A 27,305-nucleotide genomic window follows, 5' to 3' on the forward strand; every position below is an offset into this window, starting at 1 on the left:
TTGCCTGATTAGACATCTACTTATGACTCTGTGGGCATTATACACTGTGCTTGATTGACCTTTTCCTGTTTGGTTGATCTTGTTACAGTGTGACATCTACATCTTTATCTATTCTATTCTGATGAGGACATATGCCCTGTATTTCAACTGAAGGTGAACATTATTATCACAAATATAAATCATAAATCAGACCTCTTTTCATTTATTTTCATGTTAAACTACAACTCTTATGCTATTTCTTCACTTAATTAAACATTTATCCTATTTGTAATGCAAAGAACATGTATTTATATTTAATGGTCTATTCCCAAAATTGGGGAACCAGGTTCCAATGACTGTTGCTCTCTAGTCTCCTTCACACATTGTGTGAGACACTATAATGACACAAAGCAGAGGTATGTGACACTGATGGGAACAGGAGGTACTGCAGGAGGAGAGGTTCAGGGACAAAGAAAGCTGTGCTGTCATCTCAGACTGTTTATGTTAGATAAGAGCACGGCTAAAGGACAGATCAATAGGGCTCACGGAGCTCTGCACAGCCAAAGACGCAGCTTCTACAGACTGAGATAGTGTCATAAAAGAGAGCGAAGGGGAAAAGAGTCAGTGTGTGAGCTGGTACACTTAATGTATGCAATTCTGTGTGTGTGGGCAGGCGGGCAAACAAGTTGAACTGTATACAATACATTTTAATTGCAGTAAACAGAGCTAGTCCCACTATTAGGTAAATCGACAAACAAAGCTCTAGGGCAAAGAAGAGAGGAGGAGACACAATGAGCCACACACACACACACACACACACACACACACAAATCAGCATGGCCTTATTTCCCTTACAGAGGCTAATTGAAATAAACTAATTAGTGGGCAAAGAGAGGGCCAGAAGGAGGGTGACTCCAAATGACTGTCATCAGTGATGTACACACAAACGCAAATATCCACAAGCCATAACCAAGACACAATTAGGTTTCTAACCATTGTGTTGGTGTATGTTGAGGTAGGCATGGGATTGTGATTATAGATGTAATTGACAGAACTAATTATAGACACAAAAGCCTATCCAGAAACACACTGTGTGGTATCAAGGCTCAGTAGGGGTAGAAATGGTAGAATTTTTTAAACAGTTTTAAATTACTTTATTTAGTTGGGTGGAATAAAACCACCAAACTTTTTAATGTCATCTCTCCTTTTTTGCATAGGTTAAAACACTGTTAGGTTCATACACAGTTTGACAAATTCGGTTTCTCCATGCCTGACTTAAATGGCATGTCCCTCAGCACCTTTGCAGAGCCAAAAATGCCACAATACTCAAATACCAAACTGAATGGCCTTGATGAAATCCCTATGCAGCACAGCCATTATATAGTTCAGCCCTCACTAGCTCCCATCACACTGAGGCAGACTTTCTCTCTCCCGCTGGAGCAGACACACAGGAGCCAGTAGTCATGGTAACCCCATTCTGGGTAAACTTAAGGATGTGTATGTGCATACACACACACACACACACACACACACACACACACACACACACACACACACACACAAACACACAAACACACAAACACACACACACACACATACTCATACACAATGTTTTAAAAAATACTTCATGGAGCTGGTGAAGCATCTTGGAGACTGTGGTAGCTGGTTAGCTGTCTATACAGTGAATAGTTTGCTCTTGCCAAATGTCAAACCCCATGATTCACCAGTGTATCTATTTACTTATCAGACTTAATAGATGTGTGTGTGCTTGTTCGTGTGCACATATGCATGAGGCACGAAACTATAACTTATTGCATTTGATTCATTTATCTTAATGCCACATTAGCAAATTAGCACACATGATTAATAATTAAATGGGTTTAAGTCAATTTATTATCAGTACAATCCAAGGTTAGTGACTGTGTTTTATGTGCTTTATCTTTAAATGCTTCAGTGTCAAAGTTTGTTATTTTAAAGGATTAGAAAGTTGTTATTTCTTTTTTTTGTCATGGTGAAAAAATCAATTGAAAACCAAGAGTGTGATAGACTCTAAATGCTTTTCTGTTTGGGCAGTCAGTCAGACCCAAGACCATTGGTTCCTAACTGAAGACAAACCTTTGAAAACAGGACACAAACTTAGTTTCATTTTCAAAAAATGCTAAGTAATTTCCCAAACCAGTGTTTAGTGTTTACTGCTGCAGGATCTCTCTCATGTATCTCTAGTAACAGTGCCCATGGTCATCAAAATATAGGAACCTTTCACCCAGTGCAACAGTATATCTCACTAATGTGTTTTAATGGTTTTTAAACAATGGATATCTATTGCTCAGGGGGAAAACACACTACTCATCAGTCATTCATCTGATATTCAAGTAGTTTTTCAATACTTTTGAAAAAATAATCAATCCAAAGTCAGATTTTTTTTCTGAAATGCTTTAAAGCTGAAGGTTCAATTTTTAATCCACATTAACATAAGAAAAGGTTTTGATAACTAAAGGAAATCTTTATCTAAAGAAACATCATGTTACAAACACCAGATTTTGTTTTGTGTGTGTACTGTATATATGTGTGCATGCTTCTCTGCACACTGCGCATGTCCAATTGCTGCTTTCAGGACTTGAACACAAAGCTCTGCAGATGTCAAAGGAGAAAAGCAGAGGTGGAGATGCGCGGCACGGATGTCAAATTAGCATTCAAACACTGCTCTATTGACAAGGTCATCTAAATACCACTTTATCTCCACCTTCTAGGATCAACTGCTGGGATTCAATAACCACCCTTCTCTGTTGTGTTTTCCCTGAGGCAATATGAGCTACTGCTCAATATCACTCACAAGAAAAAAGAGGAAAATGTGTGTAAAGCTTAGCAGCAGGCTGTCAATAGGGAACGTTAGTGAGGGTGTTTCTGGCGAAAGACACTTAACTCAGCCAACATTTAACAGGACAGTGTGTGGACATAAAAGGAATAAACCCTTCTAAGTGTCATGAAAAGAATTTGACTGGGTTTATACAACTTTATTCTAATCCCAGTGCACAGATTAGCATTATAGTTGTGTGTGACTGTATAAGGAGAGCTGGATAGGAAGATGGGGATTGGTGTGTTGATGTCATACTGAGAGCTGGCTGAAGGGCTGGATTAAGGGCTGTGTGCCTTTCTCCCACTGAGGGTTTCTCAATGGAGGTGGAATGCCACATGCTTCCAGAGGGCAAACTGTTTGACTGCTAGAGAGGGAACAGGAGGAGAGAGAAGGGTAGAGTTGTGAGGAGAGGAAGAGGAGGGGGAAGAAGGAGTCAAAAGGCAGATAGAAAGAGGGGAAGAGTGAGTTCATTCAACTACAGCTTTCTAATTATCTCTGTGTACATACTGGTCATTGTGTATTATTATGGACAGGATTCAAGCAAAGAAGAAAAAAAAGGTATGTCTACAAAACATATGAATATACTGTACATAATGCAGAATATAAATATAATATAGAGTTTTTAAGCTGTTTGATGTCTAAGCTGTGTATGGTCTCTCTGTCTGGAGATGAAACAAAGCACTCAGATGTACTATACACACACTGATGCACACACACGCAAGCCCTGCAGGTCCACTCACACTCTTTGAAAAATGGTATGCTTGTTTTGAATCTATGCAAATTAAGAGCAAATCTACTCTACCAACATTCAGATAGAAAACTAACTGAGCCACAGACATGAAATAAAACAATCCTGAAACAGGAAATTGAATTGGTGGACCAATAACACAACCATCAGCGAAGATCAGAAACAAGAAGAAACACCTCTGTTCTTGAACAGGACACTTCTGCTCAAACACAACAAACTCCAGTTAAGACCATCTCCAGTTGGCTTCTTAACTTGTGAAAGAGCCTCCAACACACCTTTGGGTGCAGAAGTGGAAGTTCTGGGTGCCTACCTTGGGTGAGCGTTCCCATGAGGAAGCGGTAGAAATAGCGAGCCACCTTGGTGAGCTGCCTCTTGCACCTTTTCCTGCACTGGCTCATCTTGGTGCAGCTGTGGTGGAGGTGGAGGTGATGGTCGTGATGGTGATGTTAGTCGGCTAGACTGCCGGGGGAAAACGAGCTCTCAAGGTAGGAGGGGAGGAACAGAGCACTGTGATTGTGGGTGTGTGTGTGCATGCATGAAAGTGTGTGTGTGTGTGTGTGTGTGTGTGTATGTATGTGTGTGTGTATGTGTGGACGTCTGATTGCTGCTGCTTCTCTTCTCCTCCTCACTCACTCTTCTTTCCTCTCTGTTGTCCTCCCTCCTCTCTCTGTCTCTCCGTTCTTCTCTCCACCTGTAGGGCGCTGTCAATCAGCCCCCAGTGCTCTGTCTCCTCCCCTTCACGTTCTGAGAAGCCCTATTCCAGTCTCCCATTGGCTGGGAGTGAAGCGTGGCGGAAAATTACGGACCAGCGTATATGTGAGTGTGTGTGTGTGTGGTTGTATGTGTATATGTGAGCAGTATACTACCAGCAGTCTGGCTTGAGTGACAGGTTTTTCTCTAGCTGTGCACTCCACATATCTTGTTGATGTTGTTCCTTCTATTCCTTCTGTGTCTGTGCGTGTGTGCACGCGTGTGTGTGTGATCGAGCCAGCAGGAGATTGACTAAAGTGACAGAGGAAACAAAGCAAACCCATTCATTAGCATCACACGCCATCCTTCCCTATCTAACTGTCAGTCTGTACGTCTCTTGCTTGCACGGCACTCATAAATAGTGTTCAAAACACAGAGAGGAAGAGGATGGAAAGGATGTGGAGCGAAGGGAGCAGAAATTAAAAGTGAAGGTACGTGGAGAAATAGATAGTGGGGGGGCTGGGGCAAAAGGCGTAATACATTATTAATCTGTTTCCCATCAATCAGCGCTGGGGTAAAATGTAAAAAGAGAGAAAAAGCCTGACAGGAGGAAGAAGTTGATGGACAAATACCACACTTCACCAGCTGTCGATGAACGGATTATTATCTGCCAGCAGAGGAAGAGGAGAAGAAAGGAGGGGGAGAGAGAGAGAGAGAGAGAGAGTGTCTGAGTGTGAGAGGGAGAGGGAGAGAGAGAGAGAGAGGAGGAGCATTTAAATCCTGAGGGATTGAGAAAGAAAGGTATTTATATAAAGCCTTTCTGTCTTCATCCTTATCATTCTTCCTAACGTTACACTCTCTCCCTCAGTACTTGGGGGGACACACAAACTCACCTTGTTTTCCCTTATGACACATTTTCATTGTTTTTCCCTCTACAACTCCCACATTACCCTACTAAATAGCTGCCACTCCAACTTTATCCTCTCAATTCAATTCAAGTGACTTTATTGGCACGACTGCATACAATACAACTTTGCCAACTCTACAATCATATTAAATTTAAACAAGGAAAATAAACAATAACACTCTCTCTTTGTCCCTGATGCTGAATTAAAAGTGATTACTGTAACCACAGCAACCCCAGACTCCATAGATTTTCTGGCAGCCTGAATAGTACACACACACACACACACACACACACACACACACACACACACACACACACACACACACACACACACACACACACACACACACGTTTCTTCGTTTAGGTCAAAGACAAAATCAATCAAATGTCAGACAGATGCATCCTCTAAATGAGGTATTTTACTTTCTATGTTCTCTGTGCCCTTGTTTTCATTTGGAAGCCACAAAGAGGGGTCAAATCACAGGTGACTGTTTGGCAGTGAGCTGTTCTGAGCTCTTAACATTCAATGCCACACTGCCAGACTGAGCAAAGAGCCCTGACATAATCAAGTAACACAGAATAACTGGATAGTTGGATTATGAGCAAAGGGACTTGAGAACATGTGGGTAAGCAGATGGGAGAGAATGCTGGCTCAGTAATAAATATCATAAGGATTACTCACTAAGAAGAATATTTGCATTTTCTGAAGGAAATGTGTGTGAGAGCTGGAAGCTGTTAGCTGCTGCTGCCAGCTGCTGCCAGCTGCTACTACTGCTGCTGAGAGCTAAAGCTCCAGCAGCAAGTCTTGTAGCACCACCTACAGGTAAAACTGTATCAAATGCTACAGATTTGTTCAGTAACCCATCTGTACAACTTTGCTGAATATGATTGTCATGGAATACTGCTTTTAAGAGATATTGCACTTAATAAGTAGTATGATGGCGTTTCACTAATGGCCACAAGCAACAAAGAGTTAAGTGGTCCATTAAGGGCATCAAGCCACACCTTCAAAGGTTTGGTAACCAGTTACAGACAAATGGTTTTGTTTTGGGTTATCTAAATATGGTATGTCCCCTGTGACAGTATAGATAGGATAAACAGTTTGGAAAATGAATGAATGAAATAAATATGGTATGTACCAAGTTTGGTGAAGAATAGATTAATTATGTGCCAAAAATGTGTTCACCTAAAAATCCAAAACGGAAGAGTTTTTATCCAGGCCCAAAGGGCTGAATCAGCTTCATAATGTTTTGTTTTTAGCCAAAATGTAACTGATGTAATAACTGACCGCACTGTGGTGCTATAGGTACCTTGTTTTAATTGAATGTGGATACTTTAGCACAGTTTTTGAGGTATTAACTTATTAACGTATTATTTAGTTTCCATTATAAAATTAACATTTTAAAATTAAAATAATCATTCAAATGTTCTATCTTTAAAAACTTTTTTTTTTTAAGTAATAAACTGAAACTGACGTTAACGATTTTTGACATTGAAACAAAGTTTGATGGACAAACAGTACAGAGGTGGATAAACGCCAAAAATATATAAAATAAAATAAATAACAATAAATAGTGATGATAAAGAGGAAAGATAAAATGATTAACTTTGATTCTAGGCTTCTTGGCTCAGGGATCTTTCATGACTCAGTTCAGGGACTATGTTTTTTTTTCTGAATTGAGGGGACTCAATGTTTTTGTTTTCCAGTCCACAACTTTACAATTTTGGTTCATTCTTACCGCTCTCACCAGCAGGCTTTTCAAACACAACAGGCTGAAAAAGTCCCCACAGTACACTAAAAACACACGTTAGTGACTAGCTGGTGAACATGGTGGAGCATTTAGCTGCTTAAGTGCCAGATATATTCCCCCATAAGTAACGGAGACCAATAATAATGATACAGTAAATGACGAGTGAATTTTAGACTTAGATTCATTATGTGAACACAAACATGACTCCAAATCAATGTTCATTTTGCTCCATATCTGCTGGCTGTGTAAAGTGGCAACTATTTGCAAAAACGATTAACAAATTAACTTTTACAGCTTGACTCCACTGACACCAGTTAAAGAAAAAAAATGATTGCAGATTTATCACATCCAGTGTCTCTGCTTGCCTGAAAATGCTTGCAAACACATTTCAAAAACACAAAAATTGCATAGCACCATTATTTCTGTACTACCATGCTTGATAATAGATACAAAAATTAAAATAAGTATACCATCATATTACAGTAATAATAGGCCATGGTTGTTTCTTTGAGTAAAGTTTGAGGGGAGGCCCCTGGTGCCCCACATCGGTGAACCAAACAGCCTACACTGAAACTCTGCAGCACACTAACTACATGCACACGTGTTGAAATCGGTTAACAAGTGTTAGCAGACACCAGTCCTGCAGTCTTGTCTTTATCATCCTGCCAGTATACTGCATGTCTGACTAACAACATGTTATAAAATAGTAAGGAATCCATGCTGCATGTCTCAACTCTAATAGCACATTGATCTAAGCAAAGAGAAAACCATCAAATTTATCACCATCAAACATTCCTGGTCATTGTTTAGGATTCATGAACATAAATTGGGATGCTATGGCAGGAAACAATGAACATTCATAAAAAATAAGGATGTAAAAAAGATAAGTGTCCCCATTAAAGAGAGCAGGATGATCTACGTTTATAGATGATCATCAGGCTTATAGGTGATAAATAAATAACCATCATATTGTTTTAGCTTTAACTTGCAAGACAGCTTTTCAAAGAAGTGTCAGTTGAGCAAAACAAAAAAAAACTTAAGATTGACACTGTTTATTCCCTTTTCAGACACCCAAAAAAAAGCACACTGATTTAAAACTATTCTTCACGCTAAGCCTATGAATAATAGAGTCTGCTAGCAGTCTAAGACACACACATTCATGCACGTACTGAAGGGTAAATGCTGAAGAAGAACTGAAGCGAGAGATTGAGTGATCAGTGTAGCATGAAGGATTACAGGCTTGCAACGGTAGCTATTACAACACACCAACTTTTTTGCCGCACACATACACGCACACACACACATGTACACACACAGGAAAGTGTATGATCTGATGGTGCAAGGTTAAAGTTTAATAGAGACTGAAGAGAAAAAGTGAATGAAAGACATATGTGCACATCTGGAATTGCATATTCAAGGGCAATTTTATAGGCGTTACATAATAAATGAACACATTAAGTAAGAAAATCAGCATAAAACATTAAACACAAATTAAAATACTAAAACTACTTTAATGTGCCGTTTGTAGATTTTAGGGGCATCTAGCGAACAGACTTGGCAGAAATAAAATATAATATTCAGAAGTATGTATGGGGGCTTTTACAATTGTTATTCATTTTTAAACTATAATCACTATATTATTAAATATTGAATCATGCGATAATATTATTGTTTTTATTTCTTTATTTTAATCTTATCAGTACAGTCAATAGTCAACATCAGTCTGGTGGGCAGACAGTGTGTGTGTGTGTGTGTGTGTGTGTGTGTGTGTGTGTGTGTGTGTGTTTTCTCAAATCAAAGCCACATTGAAGACAGGGCTATCAAACTGGACTACATTTCACATCCATCATTTAAACCCTGCTCTTGTCACTTTCATATTTCACCAAACTGAACTTCACATTATGCATTGATTCAACCTCCACTGTTAACATAACTGAATTATTTAATTAAGCTCATGTCATATTTAATTTGTGCTTGTGTCACTTTCATATATTGCATTTCATACACTTCAGTTATCATTTCTAGTTTTCTATCCCATTTCAAAACTATTACTATTCCATTCTGTAGATATTCCATAGATATTAAAATGTCAATGTAATTTTAACATTACTTATTATTATTATTATTATTATTATTACTATTACTATTATTCTTAATGAAGCAACGCGTTAGTTTATGCAGGACAGCCACTGTTTGAATCAACACACCTTATCAGTCACACACCAATCACAGCCATTCTCACCACAAGGCGGTCCTTTTAAATATTACTCCCATCTACACTGCTCTAGCTTAACCATTGCTCACACTGCTGCTGGCAAAGCTTGATTCAATGTATGATAAAAAAAACTTCTACTGTGTTATTTCATTGCTTACCACTCTGCGCTTGTCACGTCTTGAGCTGGATAATTGATGGTGGTTAAGATCCTCACTCTTGCTTCAATGTTGCATGTCAAAGAAGAACTGCCCTCACACCGCTGTAAATGCGCATATACCTGCCTCCACTAGCGCAAGCGTTAGCGTTAGCATCCCGGCAAGACTCCGTCCACAAACCGAGCCTCAGACGAAACTCCATTTTCTCGGCGCTCTGCTCAGCATCCAGTCCTTCCTACATGAAGTGGATGTCCGCTGCCAACTTCAAAAAATCCCGTTCCAGCTGTCTTCTCCAAACTTCAACTTGAGCGCCACTGCTGGCTCCAACTGCGTCTGCTGTTGTGCTGTCAGCACGCTCCAGACTGACGTCACGCCGCACAGAACCCTGGGACCTGTAGTCCGCAGCCTCAACAGGAGTCTCCTGGCCAGACATAAATTCAGCTAATGATTCAAGATTCAAAGAAGTTTATTGTCCGTCACATGTGAGAGGGCTCAAAACTAGCTGTTGGATTCAAACAAACATGTCTGTGGTGTGGAACTTCGGCGTAAATGAGACAGATAAAAACAAGCCGTCTGCGATCTATGCAACGGGAGCATCTGCAAAAAGTTTCAACACGACAATGACGGCAGGACCGGCGAATTAAGACATTGCAGCCGATCTCACAAATTGCATAAAATGCAAAATATCGGTCGATCCGATATAGCCGATCAGATCGACGGAAAGCCTACTCCGCCCTATACAGGCAGGTGAGCTTCACCCTACTAGGTATATTGTTGACTTTTAGGTCTACTTATTTTAATATTTAAAGACATTTATGTTTAACATGCATGTTGACTGACATTCAGATTTCAAAAAATAAATAAACGGAGTCCATATTTATCTGACTGAGATTAGCCGCAGTAAGAAAACAAAATGAGGATGTGTTGCATTAATCGTTTTAAAATCGATTCGTAGCCTCTGAATCAATCGATCATAAGGTGCAGAGAGCTTCCTTTGGGTGTTGGACCATATGACAATGACTCCAGGAAAACTTTATGTAGTGTATATAAAACAAACTTTTTTACCTCTGGCTCACTGACACTGTGGGTGAGGTAGAAGATGTCAGACATTCTGCAGATGTGTGACAGGTTTGCATAGGATGTACAGAAACTTGCCTGCAACATTGAGGCACTGTTGGTTGAGTCAAGCATCCAGACAAAAATAGTAGAAATAGTAAGGGGCAGTGGTCAAATTGCACAATGTCAGGTTTGGTTGACAGTTATCCAACAGAAAAATTAAGATTTTCTATGAGGCTTAATATGAGAAAGATGATTAGGAGCATGGAACGGCTGTAGCTGCTATGTACAGATTGAGAGATCTGCATGTGTTGTTGTTTCAAACACTGTGACACATGTCCAGGATTTCTGCCAAGATTCAGCTGCGTTCTCTCAGTCTATGTACTACAGTATGTGTGTGTGTGTGTGTGTGTTTGTGCATGTGCGTCTGATTTTTTTCCAAGTATTTCTGTGCAGGAGTCTGAGTCACCACCACCAAGATATCCAGGGTGTGAACCTAGCAGAGCCAAATCCAACCTGTACTCCATTAGCGATTATTACTAAGAATCACAACAAAAACAAGGAACACATGGCAGGCCTTTTAGATCCAATTATCATTAGACAATACTTTTTTTGTATTTTGTACTCACATGTTAACTCTTTAATTATATTCATGTGTGGAGTAAAAACAGACAACAGGTCAAACAGACAACAAGAAAGATGAGCTAAGCAGCCCATTTGCTGTACCATTGACCTGCAGGTGAAGCTCCAAATCAGTAGGCTGCCCCAGTGATTGGATCCATCATTAGGACAAAGACCCTGGAGGCATACAACCTGCCCCGACCATCAAGTGATTTTCAGCAACATCATCAAACAGTCTGGAAAACAGTTTTTTTTCTTTTTGGGATTGACCTCACCTGCTGCCTGCTTACTCTGCCTGTCTTTCTGCTCCTAAACACAGTGATTTGTTTATTAAGGTTTGTAATGAATGAGATTCAGATGCTGAGAAAAAAAAAATTCGTAAAAGACAGATTTTGTGTGTCTGTGTGTGCTGCAAGGAGACAACATAATGATTTTCAATCGTGATTCAGATCAGATTTGGAATCTTGCAGCAGTCTGTGTAGGCTGCCATACGTACAAGCACAAAGGCACACAGGAATGTTGGAGGGCAGATGTGACACTGACACTCCACTCAAGTATCTGGCAAACACACACATGTACACACACACACACACAAACACACACTTTTTTTAACACTATGTGGCAGGCAAAAGCACCAGCTGGTGAAGCCCACTCAACACTCTATTCACTGACGACATGTGACAGAGGAGAGAGAGAGAGAGAGTGAAAAGGAGGGAGGAGCGAGGAGGAGGAGAGGCACAGGTGGAAACACTTGTATTCAGGGATGTGCAGTGTAGCCTTTAATACAAACAAAATATTAACATACTAAGAAAGGTCTTCACAGAGCTGAGAAAGAGGTTCAACCCTGTTCTGGACCTGTCCTAACATAGCTAGACTACAGCATAAGACCCTAAGTACAACATGTGTCCTACATCTTGATACATTATCTGGATGGTAACCTCAGCTCAATGGATCTAACAGTTTATAAATAAATGTTCACATTATCTCAAGTCTCCTCACATGTGATCGGATGTCATTATGCAAACATCTACATTGGCAGACTTGGTGCTTCCCAGGTCAGAGGAAGCAATGCTACAGCAACGGCTCAACATCTTGTCTTTGCCAAGGAAGAGTTAGGCATTTATTTTTTACTTAAAGTCTTTGTAAAGTCAAGTCATTGATTTACTTCTAAACATATTATACATGTTGGAAAATGGTTACAGAAAAGATGTGAAAAGGCTGATAACTATGCACTAAAAGGCATATGCACAAGCTCTTAGGGATGCACAGTCCAGGTTTTATTCCACCATCATCAACAACAGACCCGGTAACGCCAAACAACTTTTCTCAACAATAAATCACCTTCTCAAACCCCCTTCACCCTCCCACTTTGAGGCCACCAAGGAGAGGTCGACATGCACATCACTTTTTTCAGACAAAAAGTTGATAATATCCGCTCACACCTCTCCACCACTGCTGTCCTGATCATAAACCACTCCCTCCTGGCCGGCCATATCCCATCTGCATTAAAAAGAGGAGGACCTCTACTGAGGAGGACCAATTTAATGAGATGACCTCTGACTCCACCCTGAGACTGAGGTTTAAAGCTCAGACTCTTAGTGAATTCTGGTTAGGAGTGGAGAGGAAGTATACACGCATATGCACTGTGTGCATTCTTCTTCCCTTTGCCACATCATATCTCTGTGAGATGGGCTTTTCAGCTGTTGCTTCACTTAAAACAAAGTACAGATCTCAGCTGAACATTGAGCATGACTTGAGAGTGGCAGTATCAAGCCTGTAACCCCGCAACCCCGCTTTGAAAAGATGTGCAATGCAAAACAGGCACTTCAAGTTATGACACAGCTGCACTTTTATTTTCTTTATTTTTGAACTTACTGTTATTTGATGTTATTGAGTTAGAATTTAGATACAACATGATATTACTTCAATAAATTTGAAAATGTTAAAATTGGCGTATTTCCTTAGCATTGTGTTGGAGCTTGAAAATTCCCCCTTGTCCAAAGTCGAGAATGACAGAAAAAGTTTGAGAACCACTGCTTTACGCGGACCTTGTGAGGGGAGTCTTACTAGCAGCTCCTACTACATGTAATTTTTGCTGGGCAACTTGAGCTGGTAGGAAAGTCTATCCAAAGTGAAAAAAAGCCTCAAAGAAATAAAGACGTGTGTATCTTGTTTGTTAAACAAGTGAAGTCAAAAATGTAAAACCAATTATTTGTTTTTGTTGGGAGTTATATCCTGTAACTATTCAAGAACACATAAATGCTGTGGTTGAGCTAACACACCTATAGCTACAAATCACAGCATAGGCTAAATTTGATGTTTCTAATAATCTGTATGTACAGTCAGTTTAAATGAGCATGACACATTGAAAAGGCATTTAGTTAACAGCTGGGGAAGGGGCAAGGTTATTATCCGTATGATGGATGTCTTCTACTTTTAGTGGAGAGCATCCCACAGTTTTTTAAATTCATACCTTCCTCTTTAATGTGGAGTGTTCTCCACAGCTGCAAATGCGATTTAATGCTGAGTGATTCTTGTAGTACTAAAGGGACACACACACACACACACACACACACACACACACACACACACACACACACACACACAGAGGGAGTACGTATACTATAAATACTTTATATACACCAACACACACACGCCCATATAATACCTGTAACTGAACATAAAAACTAGAGCTGTTTGTTTTTGTTGTTGTTTTGTCACCATGGATTGGATTTTTAACCACAGGAGGTTTTCACTGCAACACTATTCGACAACTCAGAAAATCATCAGCTGGGCTTGGGCAAGAAAAAGAAAGAGAAAAAAAAGGGAGCATTCAAGAGTGTGCATTGGAAAGAAAAGGATCTTGCAACAGATTGCTGAAACTAATAAATCTTACATCATGAATTAGGTGGTGAATATTATTTATTAAACACTTCAGCTTTTGGCTGTCAAGTGGTATAAATACTAAACAGCAGGAAAGAAGCTCTGTGATGCTGCTGCCATCTGCAGGAAAAAAACTGCACAACCACAACTCCAGGAGCTCTCATCTGCCCTGAGGACAAACAGATGGACTGAAAGAAGCACAGAAGGGAAAAGAAACTCCTAAACTTCACAAACACACACACGCACATACACACATCAATTTCAAACTGTAATGAAGACCAGAGAAGAAGCAGGGGTATTAATGAAGTCTAAACATAACTAATGATGTATGGCTCTTCCAGCTGGGAGAGAAATGCGAGTACTATTGAATATTCATTAAAGGCTGTTCTAGATTATAAAATATGGATTGCTAAATAATTACTTTTATATGAGAGTGTGTGTTGTTGTCAGCACACACTGTTTTTAGTATGAAGCACTGTATGTGTTGACAAATATGTGCATGTGTGTATGTAAGCATCTTCATACATTTCCAGTCTGAGCACAGGTATGACGCATGCATATGAGATGGACGTCAGGAAATTTAGGACAGGCTCTGCGTTTCGAGAATAGATGGATAGATATAAATGTTTAAGTTCCCCTCCAAACATGTCTGACAAATAATTTGTCTGATATGTGATTGTTCAACAGAATAATTTCATTATACTACTTAAAAACACAATTTCTTCACCCTTCAAAAAATATTTAACTGTTCGACACAAGATGACTTCTGCTTCATTGAACAGTCTATTTGAGTTTAAAAGTTATACACCACATTAACTTCCAAACTAGTTGTGATGTCACTACATTATGCTTGTATGTATACATGTGTTAAGCTCAGATTTAAGGTGAGCACAGAGAGACTTTGTTTTTCTTCAGCAAAGTATTGACATATATGTGTATCGTTCATTTTTGTTAAGTGTAGACCCAACTAATGACAATCAAGGCAGTAATATGGGCAGTAATAAACAACAAATCTGCTGACAAACACCTGAATCAACACATGGCAAGTACAAATGTTCTGCAGTTAATACAGTGAAATTATGTTTCTTCTACAATATTTATATATACACATTGGATGGCATGATGTGCTCCATACTAAAATAGTGTGTGGCTGTTCACTGCTTCCAGCAACTTTGAACAGTTGCCTGCACCAAACAGTGATGACCAGTAGAGGGCAGATGAAGACCAATAAAAACACAGCTACTGTAGGTCTATAAATAAATTCATTAAAAGACACAAACCTATAATTGTTCCTCAAAGCAATACAAAGTATGTGTTTTTCTACATTTTATTTTTCAGATGGATTAGTTCCGTCAGTAAGCAGCCAAAACACACATAAAATGATATACTTGTGGAAAGACTTAGTCACACCATACAAATATTTTAAACCATTTTATATCTTGGTAATAACTCCAGACAAATCAAAGCAATTATTTGCGCTGACTTTCCTTAGATTAATGTGTAGCCACAGTTCTCTGCTGTCTGCTTTTATATACAGTTCATTATTTCGCCTGCAGAAAATATAGCAGCTGTGTAATAGTTCCATTAGACAATGAAGTTATAGGGTAAATGCAGCTGGGATATTTACTGGTCTCTATATCAGCCTGCAGCCCACTTTCTTCAGACTTTAGGATGACTTCTACTTTGCTCTTGGCACTGAACTCTACAAATTTGTAACAGTTCAGTGTTGTGATATGAGAAAAAGCTGATCATGGGAGGATACGTTCACACACTGTACAGATTAGTGATTCTATCATGGAATAAGTAGATGAATGAAATGGGGATAAAAACTTGCCAAATCTTCTTTGTGCTACAGAAACAAAAATAAAACAATAAACAGTAAATAACTCAAGCCATGACTTTCTTCCACTGCTCATTGCTGCACAAAAACACAATCTTCTCCTGTTCTCAGCTTTAACACCCTGTGGGAGTGCCTTATGTATTCCTTTGGATAAAACCAGGGATGAGGTTATGAAGGGATGGAGATAGATCAGGGGACAGACCAAAGGGAGACACGACTGACAAATACACAGTGTGAGATGAGCAGAGGGATAGATCACTGGGCCATGAGGTCCACAAATAACCCACAGGGAAGATTCTGTGGCTTTCATGTTGTTTTTATTGCTGTGCAGCTAAGTCAGCCAAGCCTAACATTGGAAAGAAGAGTACCAAAATTACATGCTGTTACCTGCACCTCCTTGAAGGCATCAAACATTCTGTGGGTGAAAGAGGTCTCTGATATCCCTGTAGTGCTTGTTTCAATGTGTTTTTCTTCTTGCAATCGCCTCACTTTTGCTCGGTCTACTCCGGTTTCTCATGTTATCATCTAACACAGGCCCTCAGTGCGTTCTCTAAAGCCTCTGTCTCTCTTCCTCTCACTGTCACACCCAAACTCTTGGCTTGGTTGGCTGCCCCCCACCCCCCACTGCTTCTGTCTGTCTGGCCGTCTGAAGGCAGGCAGCAGGTGTTTTGTGACTCCAAGATCAGAGAGCCTCAGAGAGACGGAGCCCCTCTGAGCCAGGCTGCCTGTGTAGGAGGAGGAGAGAAAATCTACGCTTCCATTTTCAGTGTCTGCGTTCTCTGCAACAGGAGAGAGGCGCTTATCCCACCCCCGGACCACAGTTCAATACCAGTGCGTGTGTCTTATCCATGTTATATGTTCATGTACATCTTCCACAGGCTGAGTGAAGAGACTTTTTATTAAGAAGCTTGCTGCTGAGTCGAGGTGTCACTAGGGAGAAAGGCAGCAGTGTGGGTGCACACATGCATGGACTAAACGAGGAGGGTAAGGGAGAGGAAGGGTGAGAAAAAACAGGGTCCAATCTGTGCATGAAACATGCAGCCAGAATATTAAAATACAGTATGACATTACAGTGATTCAATCAAACATTTTTGAGGTAACCCAATTTCGCAACACCCTTCTCTCTGACCTAAAACTAGTTTCAGTGATGCTGACTCAAACACATTACTACTCTCCTCAGTCTCTTTCATTCTGAGAGTGGTTCTTCTAATTTATACTTCATTAGTCTCCATGTAGCTGCAGTAACAATTCCTATGTTAATGATAGGAACACTCTGAACACCAATCCCATCTCTTTTCTTTCTCAAATGCTCACCTTTTCTCCAAGCTGCAAGAGTAAATGGTATATCTGCCTTCAATTATGCAGTCTAAATTTAAAAACAGACACAGAAACTGCGTTGTTTCTGAGTTGTGGATGGAGGGCTGATTCTCCCTCAAAAAAACATATTGCCAGGTTTCTTCTTTCTTCTTCTATGTTTGGTTTTTGCTGTTGTATTAGTAATTGATAAACTGAAAACTCCACCATCTGCTGATATAGCTTGTGAACACATTGGAGCATTTACTGTATCTGACAGATATTTCCATCAAAAGTCCATGCAGATCTATAAAATAGCTACATAGACTGTGACTATTGGTTTTATATACCCCATAGGGTCACAAATACAACTCCAAATGAATGCTAATGTTGCTCCATATCTGCTGGTTGTGTAATAGGCAACTGTATGCTTGTGTCAATCAGTTATTGCAGGTTGAAGTTGACATGGACCACACAGCAATGGATTTGTCATGGAATAAGCCCATGACCCTCCGGCTCCAGGTTGGTATCTCCATCCACTGCACCATCCTGTTGCCCGTGTACTTCATTTCAGTATTTCCTCTTCATTGCCAGTGTCTGCTCCCCTCATGGTTTCTCGTGAGCCATTAACCAGAGGGCTCAGTCTGGTATGTCTGATGAGGACAGCTGCTGGGTTAAACGACCCATCTGTATCTAAATGATATAATCAGTCCTAATAGAACAGGGACAGATCAGTCTCATTGCTGTCAAACATCGGAAGACAAGAGGTCACCTTCACTGTGATTTAGGCACAGTCCATCTGATTGGGAATTCACAGAGAGACTTGCTTGCAGTTGTGCAACTGTTCTCTATTAAGGGTTGTGTCTATGGGTGAGTGTGCATGCAGTTTAGCAAGAGTGTCAAGAGTGTCGTTTTCCTTTCAATATGCAACTTTTTGGTCATGTTCTGTGCTACAGTGATGAAATTTTGAGGCTGCCACAGACTCTGCTCAGAAAATGGAATAGATGGGAAATATTGATGGGAAAGTGTTTGCACCCTGAGGGGATAATTCATCAAAAAGTGTCATTGCAAAGGTTACACAGGCATAAGGGCATGCTGAACTAGAGTCTAACCAGGGTGGTTAGAGTGACTGCCCCAGGAGAGCCATATGTCCTGCCAGACTCCCCTTGGAGCAAGACATAAGCCTATACTTGACAATTCAGACAGGAAACAACCAACAACATAAAAAGTGAGCAAAAAGGTTAATTCAAATACCTCCTTATGTCTAAACACGTCCCTTTTGTTTTCTCTCTGACTTGACAGTTTCTCCGTTTGCGCTCATATTACAGTACATGTTTCATGAGCTCAATTTGATCCTCACTAAGAGCACTAATAGCGGCTTTGATCATGACAAGTGCAGCACTTAAACTAGACCACTATAATCACTAACTCTCCTAATGTAATCCCTCACTTCTCTTGACACCATCTACAGATTCCTTAAGGAGCAGGGCTAACGCTGAACTCTCCACCTCTCTCTCTACTCAATTTCCAGAGTTCTCTCTCACACACTCTCTTTGCTTCTTAAGTGCTTTCACTCTGGACTATTTCTGCTGAGTGGGTGTGTGTATGTACAAGTGAGTGTGTGCGTGCGTGCACAGGTGCAGACGACATCTTTGTCTAATGGTATGATGGTGGGAAAGGGGGTCATAGGATCTAAAACAGAGATCCTGGGCAATGGAGTCATGGAAAATATTTTTTCTCAGTTTCAGTATCTGTTTCTGCGTTTATGCTCCTCTCATCATGTGGGCAGGGAGCCAGAGGTGAAGTAGGATGAACTATGTCACACAATAACAACACAGATGAGACACTCAGCAGACTTTGCAGCAATTAAACAGACATGACAATGTAAAAACTACATAGACAAAACAGACAATGCACACTAAACACACTGAATTTGTTGCCTGTACATTTTCTCCTTAACAAGCAGCTCATCTATCCTCCTTCGTTGTAAACACAAATGTTATGTAAGACACAGAGGACAGGGAGTATGTGAAAGTGTGTGTGTGTGTGTGTGTGTGTGTGTGTGTGCACATGTTGAGGGGTAAATGCAAATGTATGTGTTCTTGCATGAGTGTGTGCTTGCTTGTGTAAATGAACATAACTCTGTGGAAAGGAGCCCGACTTGGCTGAATTCACACAATCACCCAAAGGCTCATGGGAGATCAGTGGGCGGACAGGTATGGATCGGTGACAGGAGGAGGAGGAGGGCGGGTGGGTTGGATTAGGTTCACTCTCTAACACACTTTAACGCTCTGGCTCTTTCAGTCTCTCATAGGGATTCTTTCTCTTCTTCTCTTCAAAATAACTGTACCTGTTTTGAGTGGTTGACTTTTTTGGAGAGGTTCATGTTCAACTGTTAAACACATCTCTGAACACGGACATAACACCTAGCACATATCGTTAGCTGTACGGTGGGTGACAAACCATCCCCAGCAGTGAACAACTGGAATTGAGCCTTAAGTTTTCACAAAGTGATCAATGAAGATTAATAAAGAACATTTGTTTGATTTTTCAATTTGTGAGAGGTTTGAAGTTTTGTCTTTTGATGGCTTTTTTTGTCTGTGTAGTTTTTACTGCATGCAATGCTTGGAGCTAACCTTAATACCCTGATGAGCAAGATCAATGTTCAAGTTTAATTAATCAATTTCATCCAGAACCTTTCCCTGTATGTGAGAATATAAAATCTACTCCCTAGATCAATCCATCACACAAATGACAAGAGCTTCTTGAATGTTTTCAGAAGTAAAATTTTAGTTTTGGTAATAGTTACTGTTGACTAGTTGCGCCAAATTTAAAGGACCAGTGTGTAGGATTAGTGACATCTAATGGTGAAGTTGCAGATTGCAAGAACCATTGTTTGGTTTGGGCTACTGTAGAAATATGGCACTGCAACATGGCAGGCTCTGTGGAAGAGGACCCCCACAAACACGCCCTTATTTAGTTTCACTAATCAGCATGTACCTGACTGGTGTAAAAGAAATTGTAATTTACCTAGCCATATATTGATTTTTAATTTGTACATTGTTTCAAATTTTTGAGTTTAATGATTTAAAAAATTCCGCACTGTGTTAGTATAAGTTAATACATTATTGCAGATATAGTTTTGGGTAATTAGTCTAAGAAGTAAAATTATTTTACATATTGAGCCATCTATCAATCTGATTGTAAAAGACATGTATTTCTGTAGGCATTTTTGTGGATTCTTGATGTCGCTACCTCACTCTCCATCTATTTCCTGCCAATCTCCATATCCTCTTTCCTGTCTCCATGTACTTCCTTTCTGTTTCTGTCTATGTCCTTTATATTTTACTGCAGGTCTGCACTGTTAGAGGTCTATTTAAAGACAGTACTATGGATACGTGTTCAAATAATGAATTCAGTATTATAACTGTACTCAAGGCAAGATTTATCTTTCTCCTTATTACAGTATTAAGGCATGTGCAAGCTCGGCAGAGAGTTCAGACAATAGAGCTGTCTCTGAAAGAAACATTGTAGAATAATTCTGCACAAGTTCCATTATGTACCTTTAAGAATGCCATTGTCCACAGCATCTACAGTATCTTTCTCTTCATCCCACTCTCACTGACATTGCCCTTTGATAGTAACTCTCCATTACCATCCTCATAAGTACCTGTCCGAGATGTCTCCTGGTGTTCAGCGCACTCTCCCTCACTCTCTGGTCTGGAGCTTTGTAGTTGTGCCTCATCTTAAATTGAATGACTAGAATTAAGAGCAGCATTGGCCACAGCATTTTCCATTCAAAATTGCTTGGGCATGGTAGAACTACTGTTTAAAATAGTAAGTACCATATATATACTTTGATATAAATCCACTTGTTGGTTGAAAATGAAAATTCATCACAACCTGAATGAGGCATGTTCAAGAAGTTAGATAGCAGCACATGTCACAAGCTAGAAAGAAGATAATGTGGGCAATTGATCTGCCAAGGCATGCTAACATGGTGTTAGGTTGGTTCACACATGACAGCTTAGCTTCATAACTTAATATTTACTGTATGTGGAGATTATTCACAGGGCATCCCATTGGTTATACCATTTATCAATACTTTCCACAACTTCAAAAGACTCACAAAATGGCAACAATAGCAAGTTTGGATGCTACAGTGTAACATAACAGAAGGAAAAGGGCATCACTATGTATCCATTTTTTTCACAGCTTTGTGAAGTTTTCCACAGAGGCATTTCTATCAAAAAGCAATAAAAGTTTGGTGATAGGGCAATTTATTTTTTCTAACTTCAGCAATTAGGGGCAGCCACAACAACAAAATTAAACATTTCTTTTCTTCCAGAGGGGCAGCTCAGTCAAAGAGGGCAAATGGACTGTTGCTCAGGTAAATTTAGCCAAGCCTTGTGCACATCCTTGATCTCACTGGTGATCTCTTGAGCTGTATGAAAAGACAAAAAGAACAGTTCAATTGAAAAAAACACAAAGGAAAGGAGCACAGCTCTTTCTCTTTTAATCAGCCTCTGTGACAGGCCTGTGTATTTGATGCTTCACAGAGACAAAGAAGAAACAAACAAACAAAAACAAAACAAATTGTTGACAAATCGTGCAGGGGTAATGAAAAAAATGTTTATTTGTGTACGTACATGTGTGTCTACATGTTTTATTCAAACACCACAATGACTGCTATTGTTTCTCATCTCTTCTCTTTTCCCTCCTCTCTGCTATACAATGTGGAAAAAAATAACAAAAACACCTTACTGTACAATGCAACATGTGTTTCTTCTTGTGACCACTGTTCCCTATTATCTATGCAGTATTCTAGTGTGTATTGTATGGCATTCATTTTACCATTTCCCATTTCCAGATTCGTCATTTTGATTACCTGTAACTGATGCAACAGTTCAAACAGCTGCATTCTTGACTCTTTGTACCTTCAAGTTTGCTTGGGTTACTTTGGAAAGTCAATTTATCCAATGGTGATTGTCACACCTCTATTAAAGTTGACATACATAAATTAATGTCATTCATGTCATAAAATTTTATATATTATTTTTTATATTTTAAATCCAATAACTACATTGTATAACTAAGTTGACTGAACTGACTGACTTTTTATTTTAATATTTTGAGTTTTACAATCAACTGTATTGTTTTCTGTTACTTTATCCATCTTCATGTTGTGCTCTTCCATTGCTTTCGTCTACAAAATAAACCCTGTGCTCTTCTCTCTTGCTGTTCACCTTTCTCTTTTTTCAGCACGGGTGAGAAAAAATCGCAGAACCATTTCTATTCCAAAATCCTCCAAAAATCTACTCTCCCACTGAAAAAGGGTGGGCTCTACCCCTGCAGCACTAAAAGGATGCTTTTGGGTTTTTTAATCTCCTATGTTCATTTATCCATCTTACTGTTATCGACCCATCTCTGCCAACCAATTTTGCCCATTACGCCCACTATCTCTGACTCAATCTTCTCCCTCCCATCCTTTTTCTCTCTGCTTCCTAACTCTTGACACACTGTTTGGAGGCATGGTCAAGGACAAGGGAGGAAGATGATGGTGGGAAAAAAAGTACGATTTGAGCAGTTTGTTGCTCTCTTGCTGCCTCTCACCACTCACTCTTTCCTTCTAAAATTCTTCAACACATACAAATAACCTCTGTCTGTTTATCTCTGCAGAAAACCATGGTCACAATGACACATTCTCATATACTACTGGATAAGGAAAAATATTAATTCTGATTCATGCAGAACAAGTGAGGGGCAGGAGGTGGTGAGAAAAGAAGCTCACCCACTCCTGAACACACACAGAAACATCCTGAGAGGATCTTGGATAGTTTTACATCATGGTTGATTCAACCAACCTCTACATTAGCATAGATAAAGGACAGCTAGTTTCCCTGGCAGATCACCTCAGGGGAGAACCAAAATATTCTGACAGTCCCCAAACAAGGATGGATAAGGAGAGCTGTCATTGCAGAAACAACTGCTATTTCTATACTGCTGAGGTGACATGTTTACTGTAAAGGATGGCCAAGGACAGCTGACCGCAGCACAGGTCACTGCAGGATACCAGACATACCTACTCAAGAAACTAAGATGGATGACAGGGATGGTAAGGATGAGGTTTTAAGCAATGATGGCGATAATCAAATTTGATCAAGGGTCTGAAGACTGTCAAAATAAGTAATTTTTATTATTATTAGGGACTGAGCCGAAAGGCAAGAGGGCAAGGACTCCAGAGGAGTCCTGCCCTTGCCTGGAGGCAAGGACCCTACTGTATTTTTATGTCGTTTATTATTCTACCGCCTCTTTGAGCCTCAATTTGACCCCCTAAACATGCTTAAAAACTCACCAAATTTGGCAGGCACATCAGGTCCAGGTCAAAATGGAAAACCAAACAACATTAAAACTCTCTAGCGCCACCTAGAAACACTAAAACGTCCACTACGCCTGATAGGAATGTCGTAGAAAGATCAAACAAAAACTACATTTTTTGTCTTATTAAGACCTACAAATAACGTGCTGACACCCCTGACCTAAATCCAACAGGAAATGCACAATTTGCTGTTACATGTGGGATTTTCTACGATTTTTGGCCTCCTACAAACATTATCCTGTCCGAGGGCGTTCATCGTGGCGGCTTCAAACTTAAATAGCTTTGAACAACTTTTTCATTACTCGTCCGGTTTGGATTTTAGAAGCCCTCAAAGGTCAAATGTCCAAAAACCCTCGTCAAAATGCTGCCATAGACAATGAATGGGAGGAGAGTCTAATGCCACTGTGACCCTAAATTTGACCACCTAAACATGCTCCAGGACAGACCAAATTCACCAAGAACATCAGGTCTGGCCATAAATTTGATAAAATTGAAAAATTAATCCCAAAGTGCCAAAATGTGCTCTCTAGCGCCACCTAGAAACACTAAAACAGCCACTACGCCTGATAGGAATGTCATAGAAAGATCAAACCAAAACTCAATTATTTGTCTTATCAAGACCTACAAATCACGCACTGACAACCCTGACCTAAATCCAATAGGAAGTGCACATTTAGCCTTTAAATGTATGATTTTCGACGACTTTTCAGGCATTTCAAAATATATACATTATTCCTGCATACTTTCAGCTACAGACTCCATTCAAACGTCAGAATGTAGCCACAAGTCTCATCTACAGATGTGTGTGTGTGTGTGTGCAGCTAGCTCATTTGTGCTCTGCAGTAATCCAGATTCAATTGTGGTCTTAGTGTGGCGCCCAGTGGAGAAAACTTGTAATGATTCATGATACCTGATAAGGAAAAGGTGCCTCAGTTTTCTGTTTCTAGTTCGTTTATTGACTGTATTATTATGTTTTCAGATATCTGTGCAGTCTGTCAGCTATTTCACTGACAATGCTGTCGAAGTCTAGATTAAACACAAATTCCAAGAGCATGACCTACAAACATATTCATTTCAGTTGCTCAGTCTAAATGTCTACACAGACAGACAGAGAGAGAGAGAGAGAGAGAGAGAGAGTATGTGTGTGTGTGTGTCTGTGTGTGTGTATATGTGTGAGTGTGTGTGTGTGTGTGTGTGTGTGTGTGTGTGTGTGTGTGTGTGTGTGTAATGTATATCTACTTATTGCAGTGTCCGATAAAAGCCCGGGTCTGAAGGCATCTAAATGCCCCTGACGGAAACCTTTTCGCTTCGCCACGGCCCGACGTGCGCAAGGGAGGTCCCACCCCAACGCTGCTTGCAGCTTTAATTATAATATTATAATTTATATTTCAAGTAACTAATTCAGGCATAACACAATTTAATGTGTTCTCTAAATCCCTACTTACTTTTTTTGGTTAATCGATTGATTGTTACAGTAACATGGCTGACTCAATAAATTAAGACAATTGTTTAACATCCCTACTTTTTACATCCCTACATTCAGCTGACTAATTGGTTAATTGACTGATAATTTAAACTCTAAAATTGATTAAGAAATGATTATTTTATTATTATTTAAGATTTTTCAACTATAATTTTTGCTTTTGTATGAAAACGCCCTATTCTAATATTTTCTTTTAAAACCAAGTTAACCTTCGAAGGTTTTTAGGCTCTAGTTCTTAAGTGAAAGCCTGAGAGCCTACATTGAGGTTGACATCTGGTTGGTGTGTGTATTTCTGTTTGTGAAAGTCTTTTCCGAAGACAAAAATATTGTACTTTTGCAGTCCAGAGTAATGGAAAGCAACTCAGACACTGACCAGCTATCAACATTGGACCGTGTGTGTTTGTGTTTGTGTATGTGTGTGTGGGGGTGTGAACGTGTATTTGTACGTTGCTCATAAATCCTGAAGGAAGTTTCTATTATTTCCTGTATCTCTCGAGTGAGATTAGTTCAATCCAAACAGGCATGCACCCAAGGCTATACACTGAAATCTTCAAAACACACACATACACACAACATTCAGCACAAATACACACACCAGACGTAAAAACGAGTGGGTGAACGATGACAACACAGAGACGCTCAGGGAGCAAGTAGAGAGATCCAGTACAGAGGGAATAAGTGTCATGTTTCTGACAGTGAGCATTACTGAGCATCCTCTTATAGGAAATTACTCTCTTTCATATGACATACACACATTACCAACCAATCAATTTGTAGAGGCTTACTTTCCCACGGTCATTATTGCCTTGATGTTGAGGATGGAAGCTATTTAACAGTTCTGAGAGTTCATATTTAACAAACTGAAGTTGTATTAATACTGTAAAAGATGTATGTGTATAAAAGATGCACTATAATAAAAGAAACACTGATGAGCATAGCTATAACAAAGGCTCTTTGTATGCAGTATGTAGGTGTACAGTTGTCTATTTGCTTGTCACAAAGATTAGAATTCAAAAGGCAGGAAAGAAAGAGTAGAAGTGTGACATTTGAGCACAAAGCCCAATTTGCCACCTACTGTACTTTATGTGTGGGACAGTGTTTCTCAGACTTAGCCATCTCGTTACTTTGGAGATTAACTCCCTGTGCAGCAGTTTCCTGCACATGGACTGTATAGTAAGGCAGGTTGTTGTATAGTGTAGGAGGAAATGGGAGACCAAAATAGAAAGAGCTTTTACATATGATAATACACACCAGCTGTGTTTTTCCAAGACCATGTATGTACGGTAGTCATTCTTAAAGCTCTTTTGATAAAGAGATTTTGAGGCGAAGTAAGCCTCCGCTCTTATAGTCTAGCTTGAACTATAGTGGATAAGGAATATATGTACTCAATACTATTTTTCTGAAAGCTATTTAGTTTGTCAACCAAAACACCAAATGTTCCCAAATAACAATACAGTCACTTATTAAGAATACTAGAATGGAGTTTTTAAACACAACTGAGAAGACTTATACGGCTATAATTCAAAGGAGCACTAGAATTGTTATTTTGGGACTTAGGGATTGGTTTTATAATAGATTTATGCCAAACACAGGGAACCAAGCTATAGTCAAAGTAAATAGAGAAAAGACTACCTAAAATGGGAAATAAACAGGATAGTCTGTTTAACCTACCAATTGCCCTTCCAACTTGCTCCTTAGTGATGCTACAGTAGCATTTAAGAATTGGTCAAAGGAATAAGAATCCTACTCCATGATATTTTTAAGATAGACTATCCTTGCAAGAAAACATTTGTCCAACTCAGATGTGCATTTAATTCCAGAAAATAAAGTTGTTTTTTTTCAGAAAACAATCAATAACAAAGAGAGACAATCTATTTTGCAACACCAGCTCCAATGGGATGGGTTTAACTCTTTCTGGGCCCAGTTTGTTTATGATACTACTGGTTTGCAGGTGCTCTATTATTAATTATTGCCCCAAATTCATTTTTTAACAGTTGCTTGCTCACATCCTTACCATCACATGTTAGAATGTTTTGCCCAGCCGTCCTCATTGCCTCCCACATTACTTTCAACTGTCCATTCCAGTAAGGTCTACTATTCCTTGAAAATCCACCTTTCCTGGTGAAGTGTGGACTTCTACAAACTTCAGTCGCATTGCAAATATATTTACAAAATTCACCATTCATGTATTACTTTTCTATGTTTTCCATGTTGAGCTAAGAGGTCAAGATGCACTCACTGGAGAAGAGGTGGTTAGGAGAAATATTTATAATGTTCTTCTGTGGATATTGCCTAAGGTGAGCATTATCTGAAACCACATAATCAGAAGCACAGCCCCCACCTGCTTGGAAGATCTAGACTAACATAGAGTGACCTAGTTCTCTACACTGATCACCTTACAAGTTAAAACAACTGGTGCTCCCATTCTCAATTAACTCATTAAGATTG

At 39.6% G+C, this 27,305-nt stretch overlaps 1 protein-coding gene across 5 annotated transcripts in view; it reads right to left on the minus strand.

Moving 5' to 3' along the window:
- Positions 1 to 27,305, minus strand: part of LOC128373107 (Kv channel-interacting protein 2) — a 99,960-nt gene that overhangs the window by 47,226 nt on the left and 25,429 nt on the right. The window contains exons 2-3 of one of the 5 annotated variants that reach the window (XM_053333356.1): positions 25,952 to 25,958; positions 10,360 to 10,373 (exon numbers count right to left, since the gene is read on the minus strand). The exons of the other annotated variants lie outside the window; for them this stretch is intronic. Of the exons in view, the coding sequence (XP_053189331.1) occupies positions 10,360 to 10,373; positions 25,952 to 25,958 (21 nt within the window). The remainder of the gene's footprint in view (positions 1 to 10,359; positions 10,374 to 25,951; positions 25,959 to 27,305) is intronic. 5 annotated transcript variants of the gene reach the window in all.

The sequence above is a fragment of the Scomber japonicus genome, chromosome 14, assembly GCF_027409825.1.
Source record: "Scomber japonicus isolate fScoJap1 chromosome 14, fScoJap1.pri, whole genome shotgun sequence".
Lineage (NCBI taxonomy): Eukaryota > Metazoa > Chordata > Actinopteri > Scombriformes > Scombridae > Scomber > Scomber japonicus.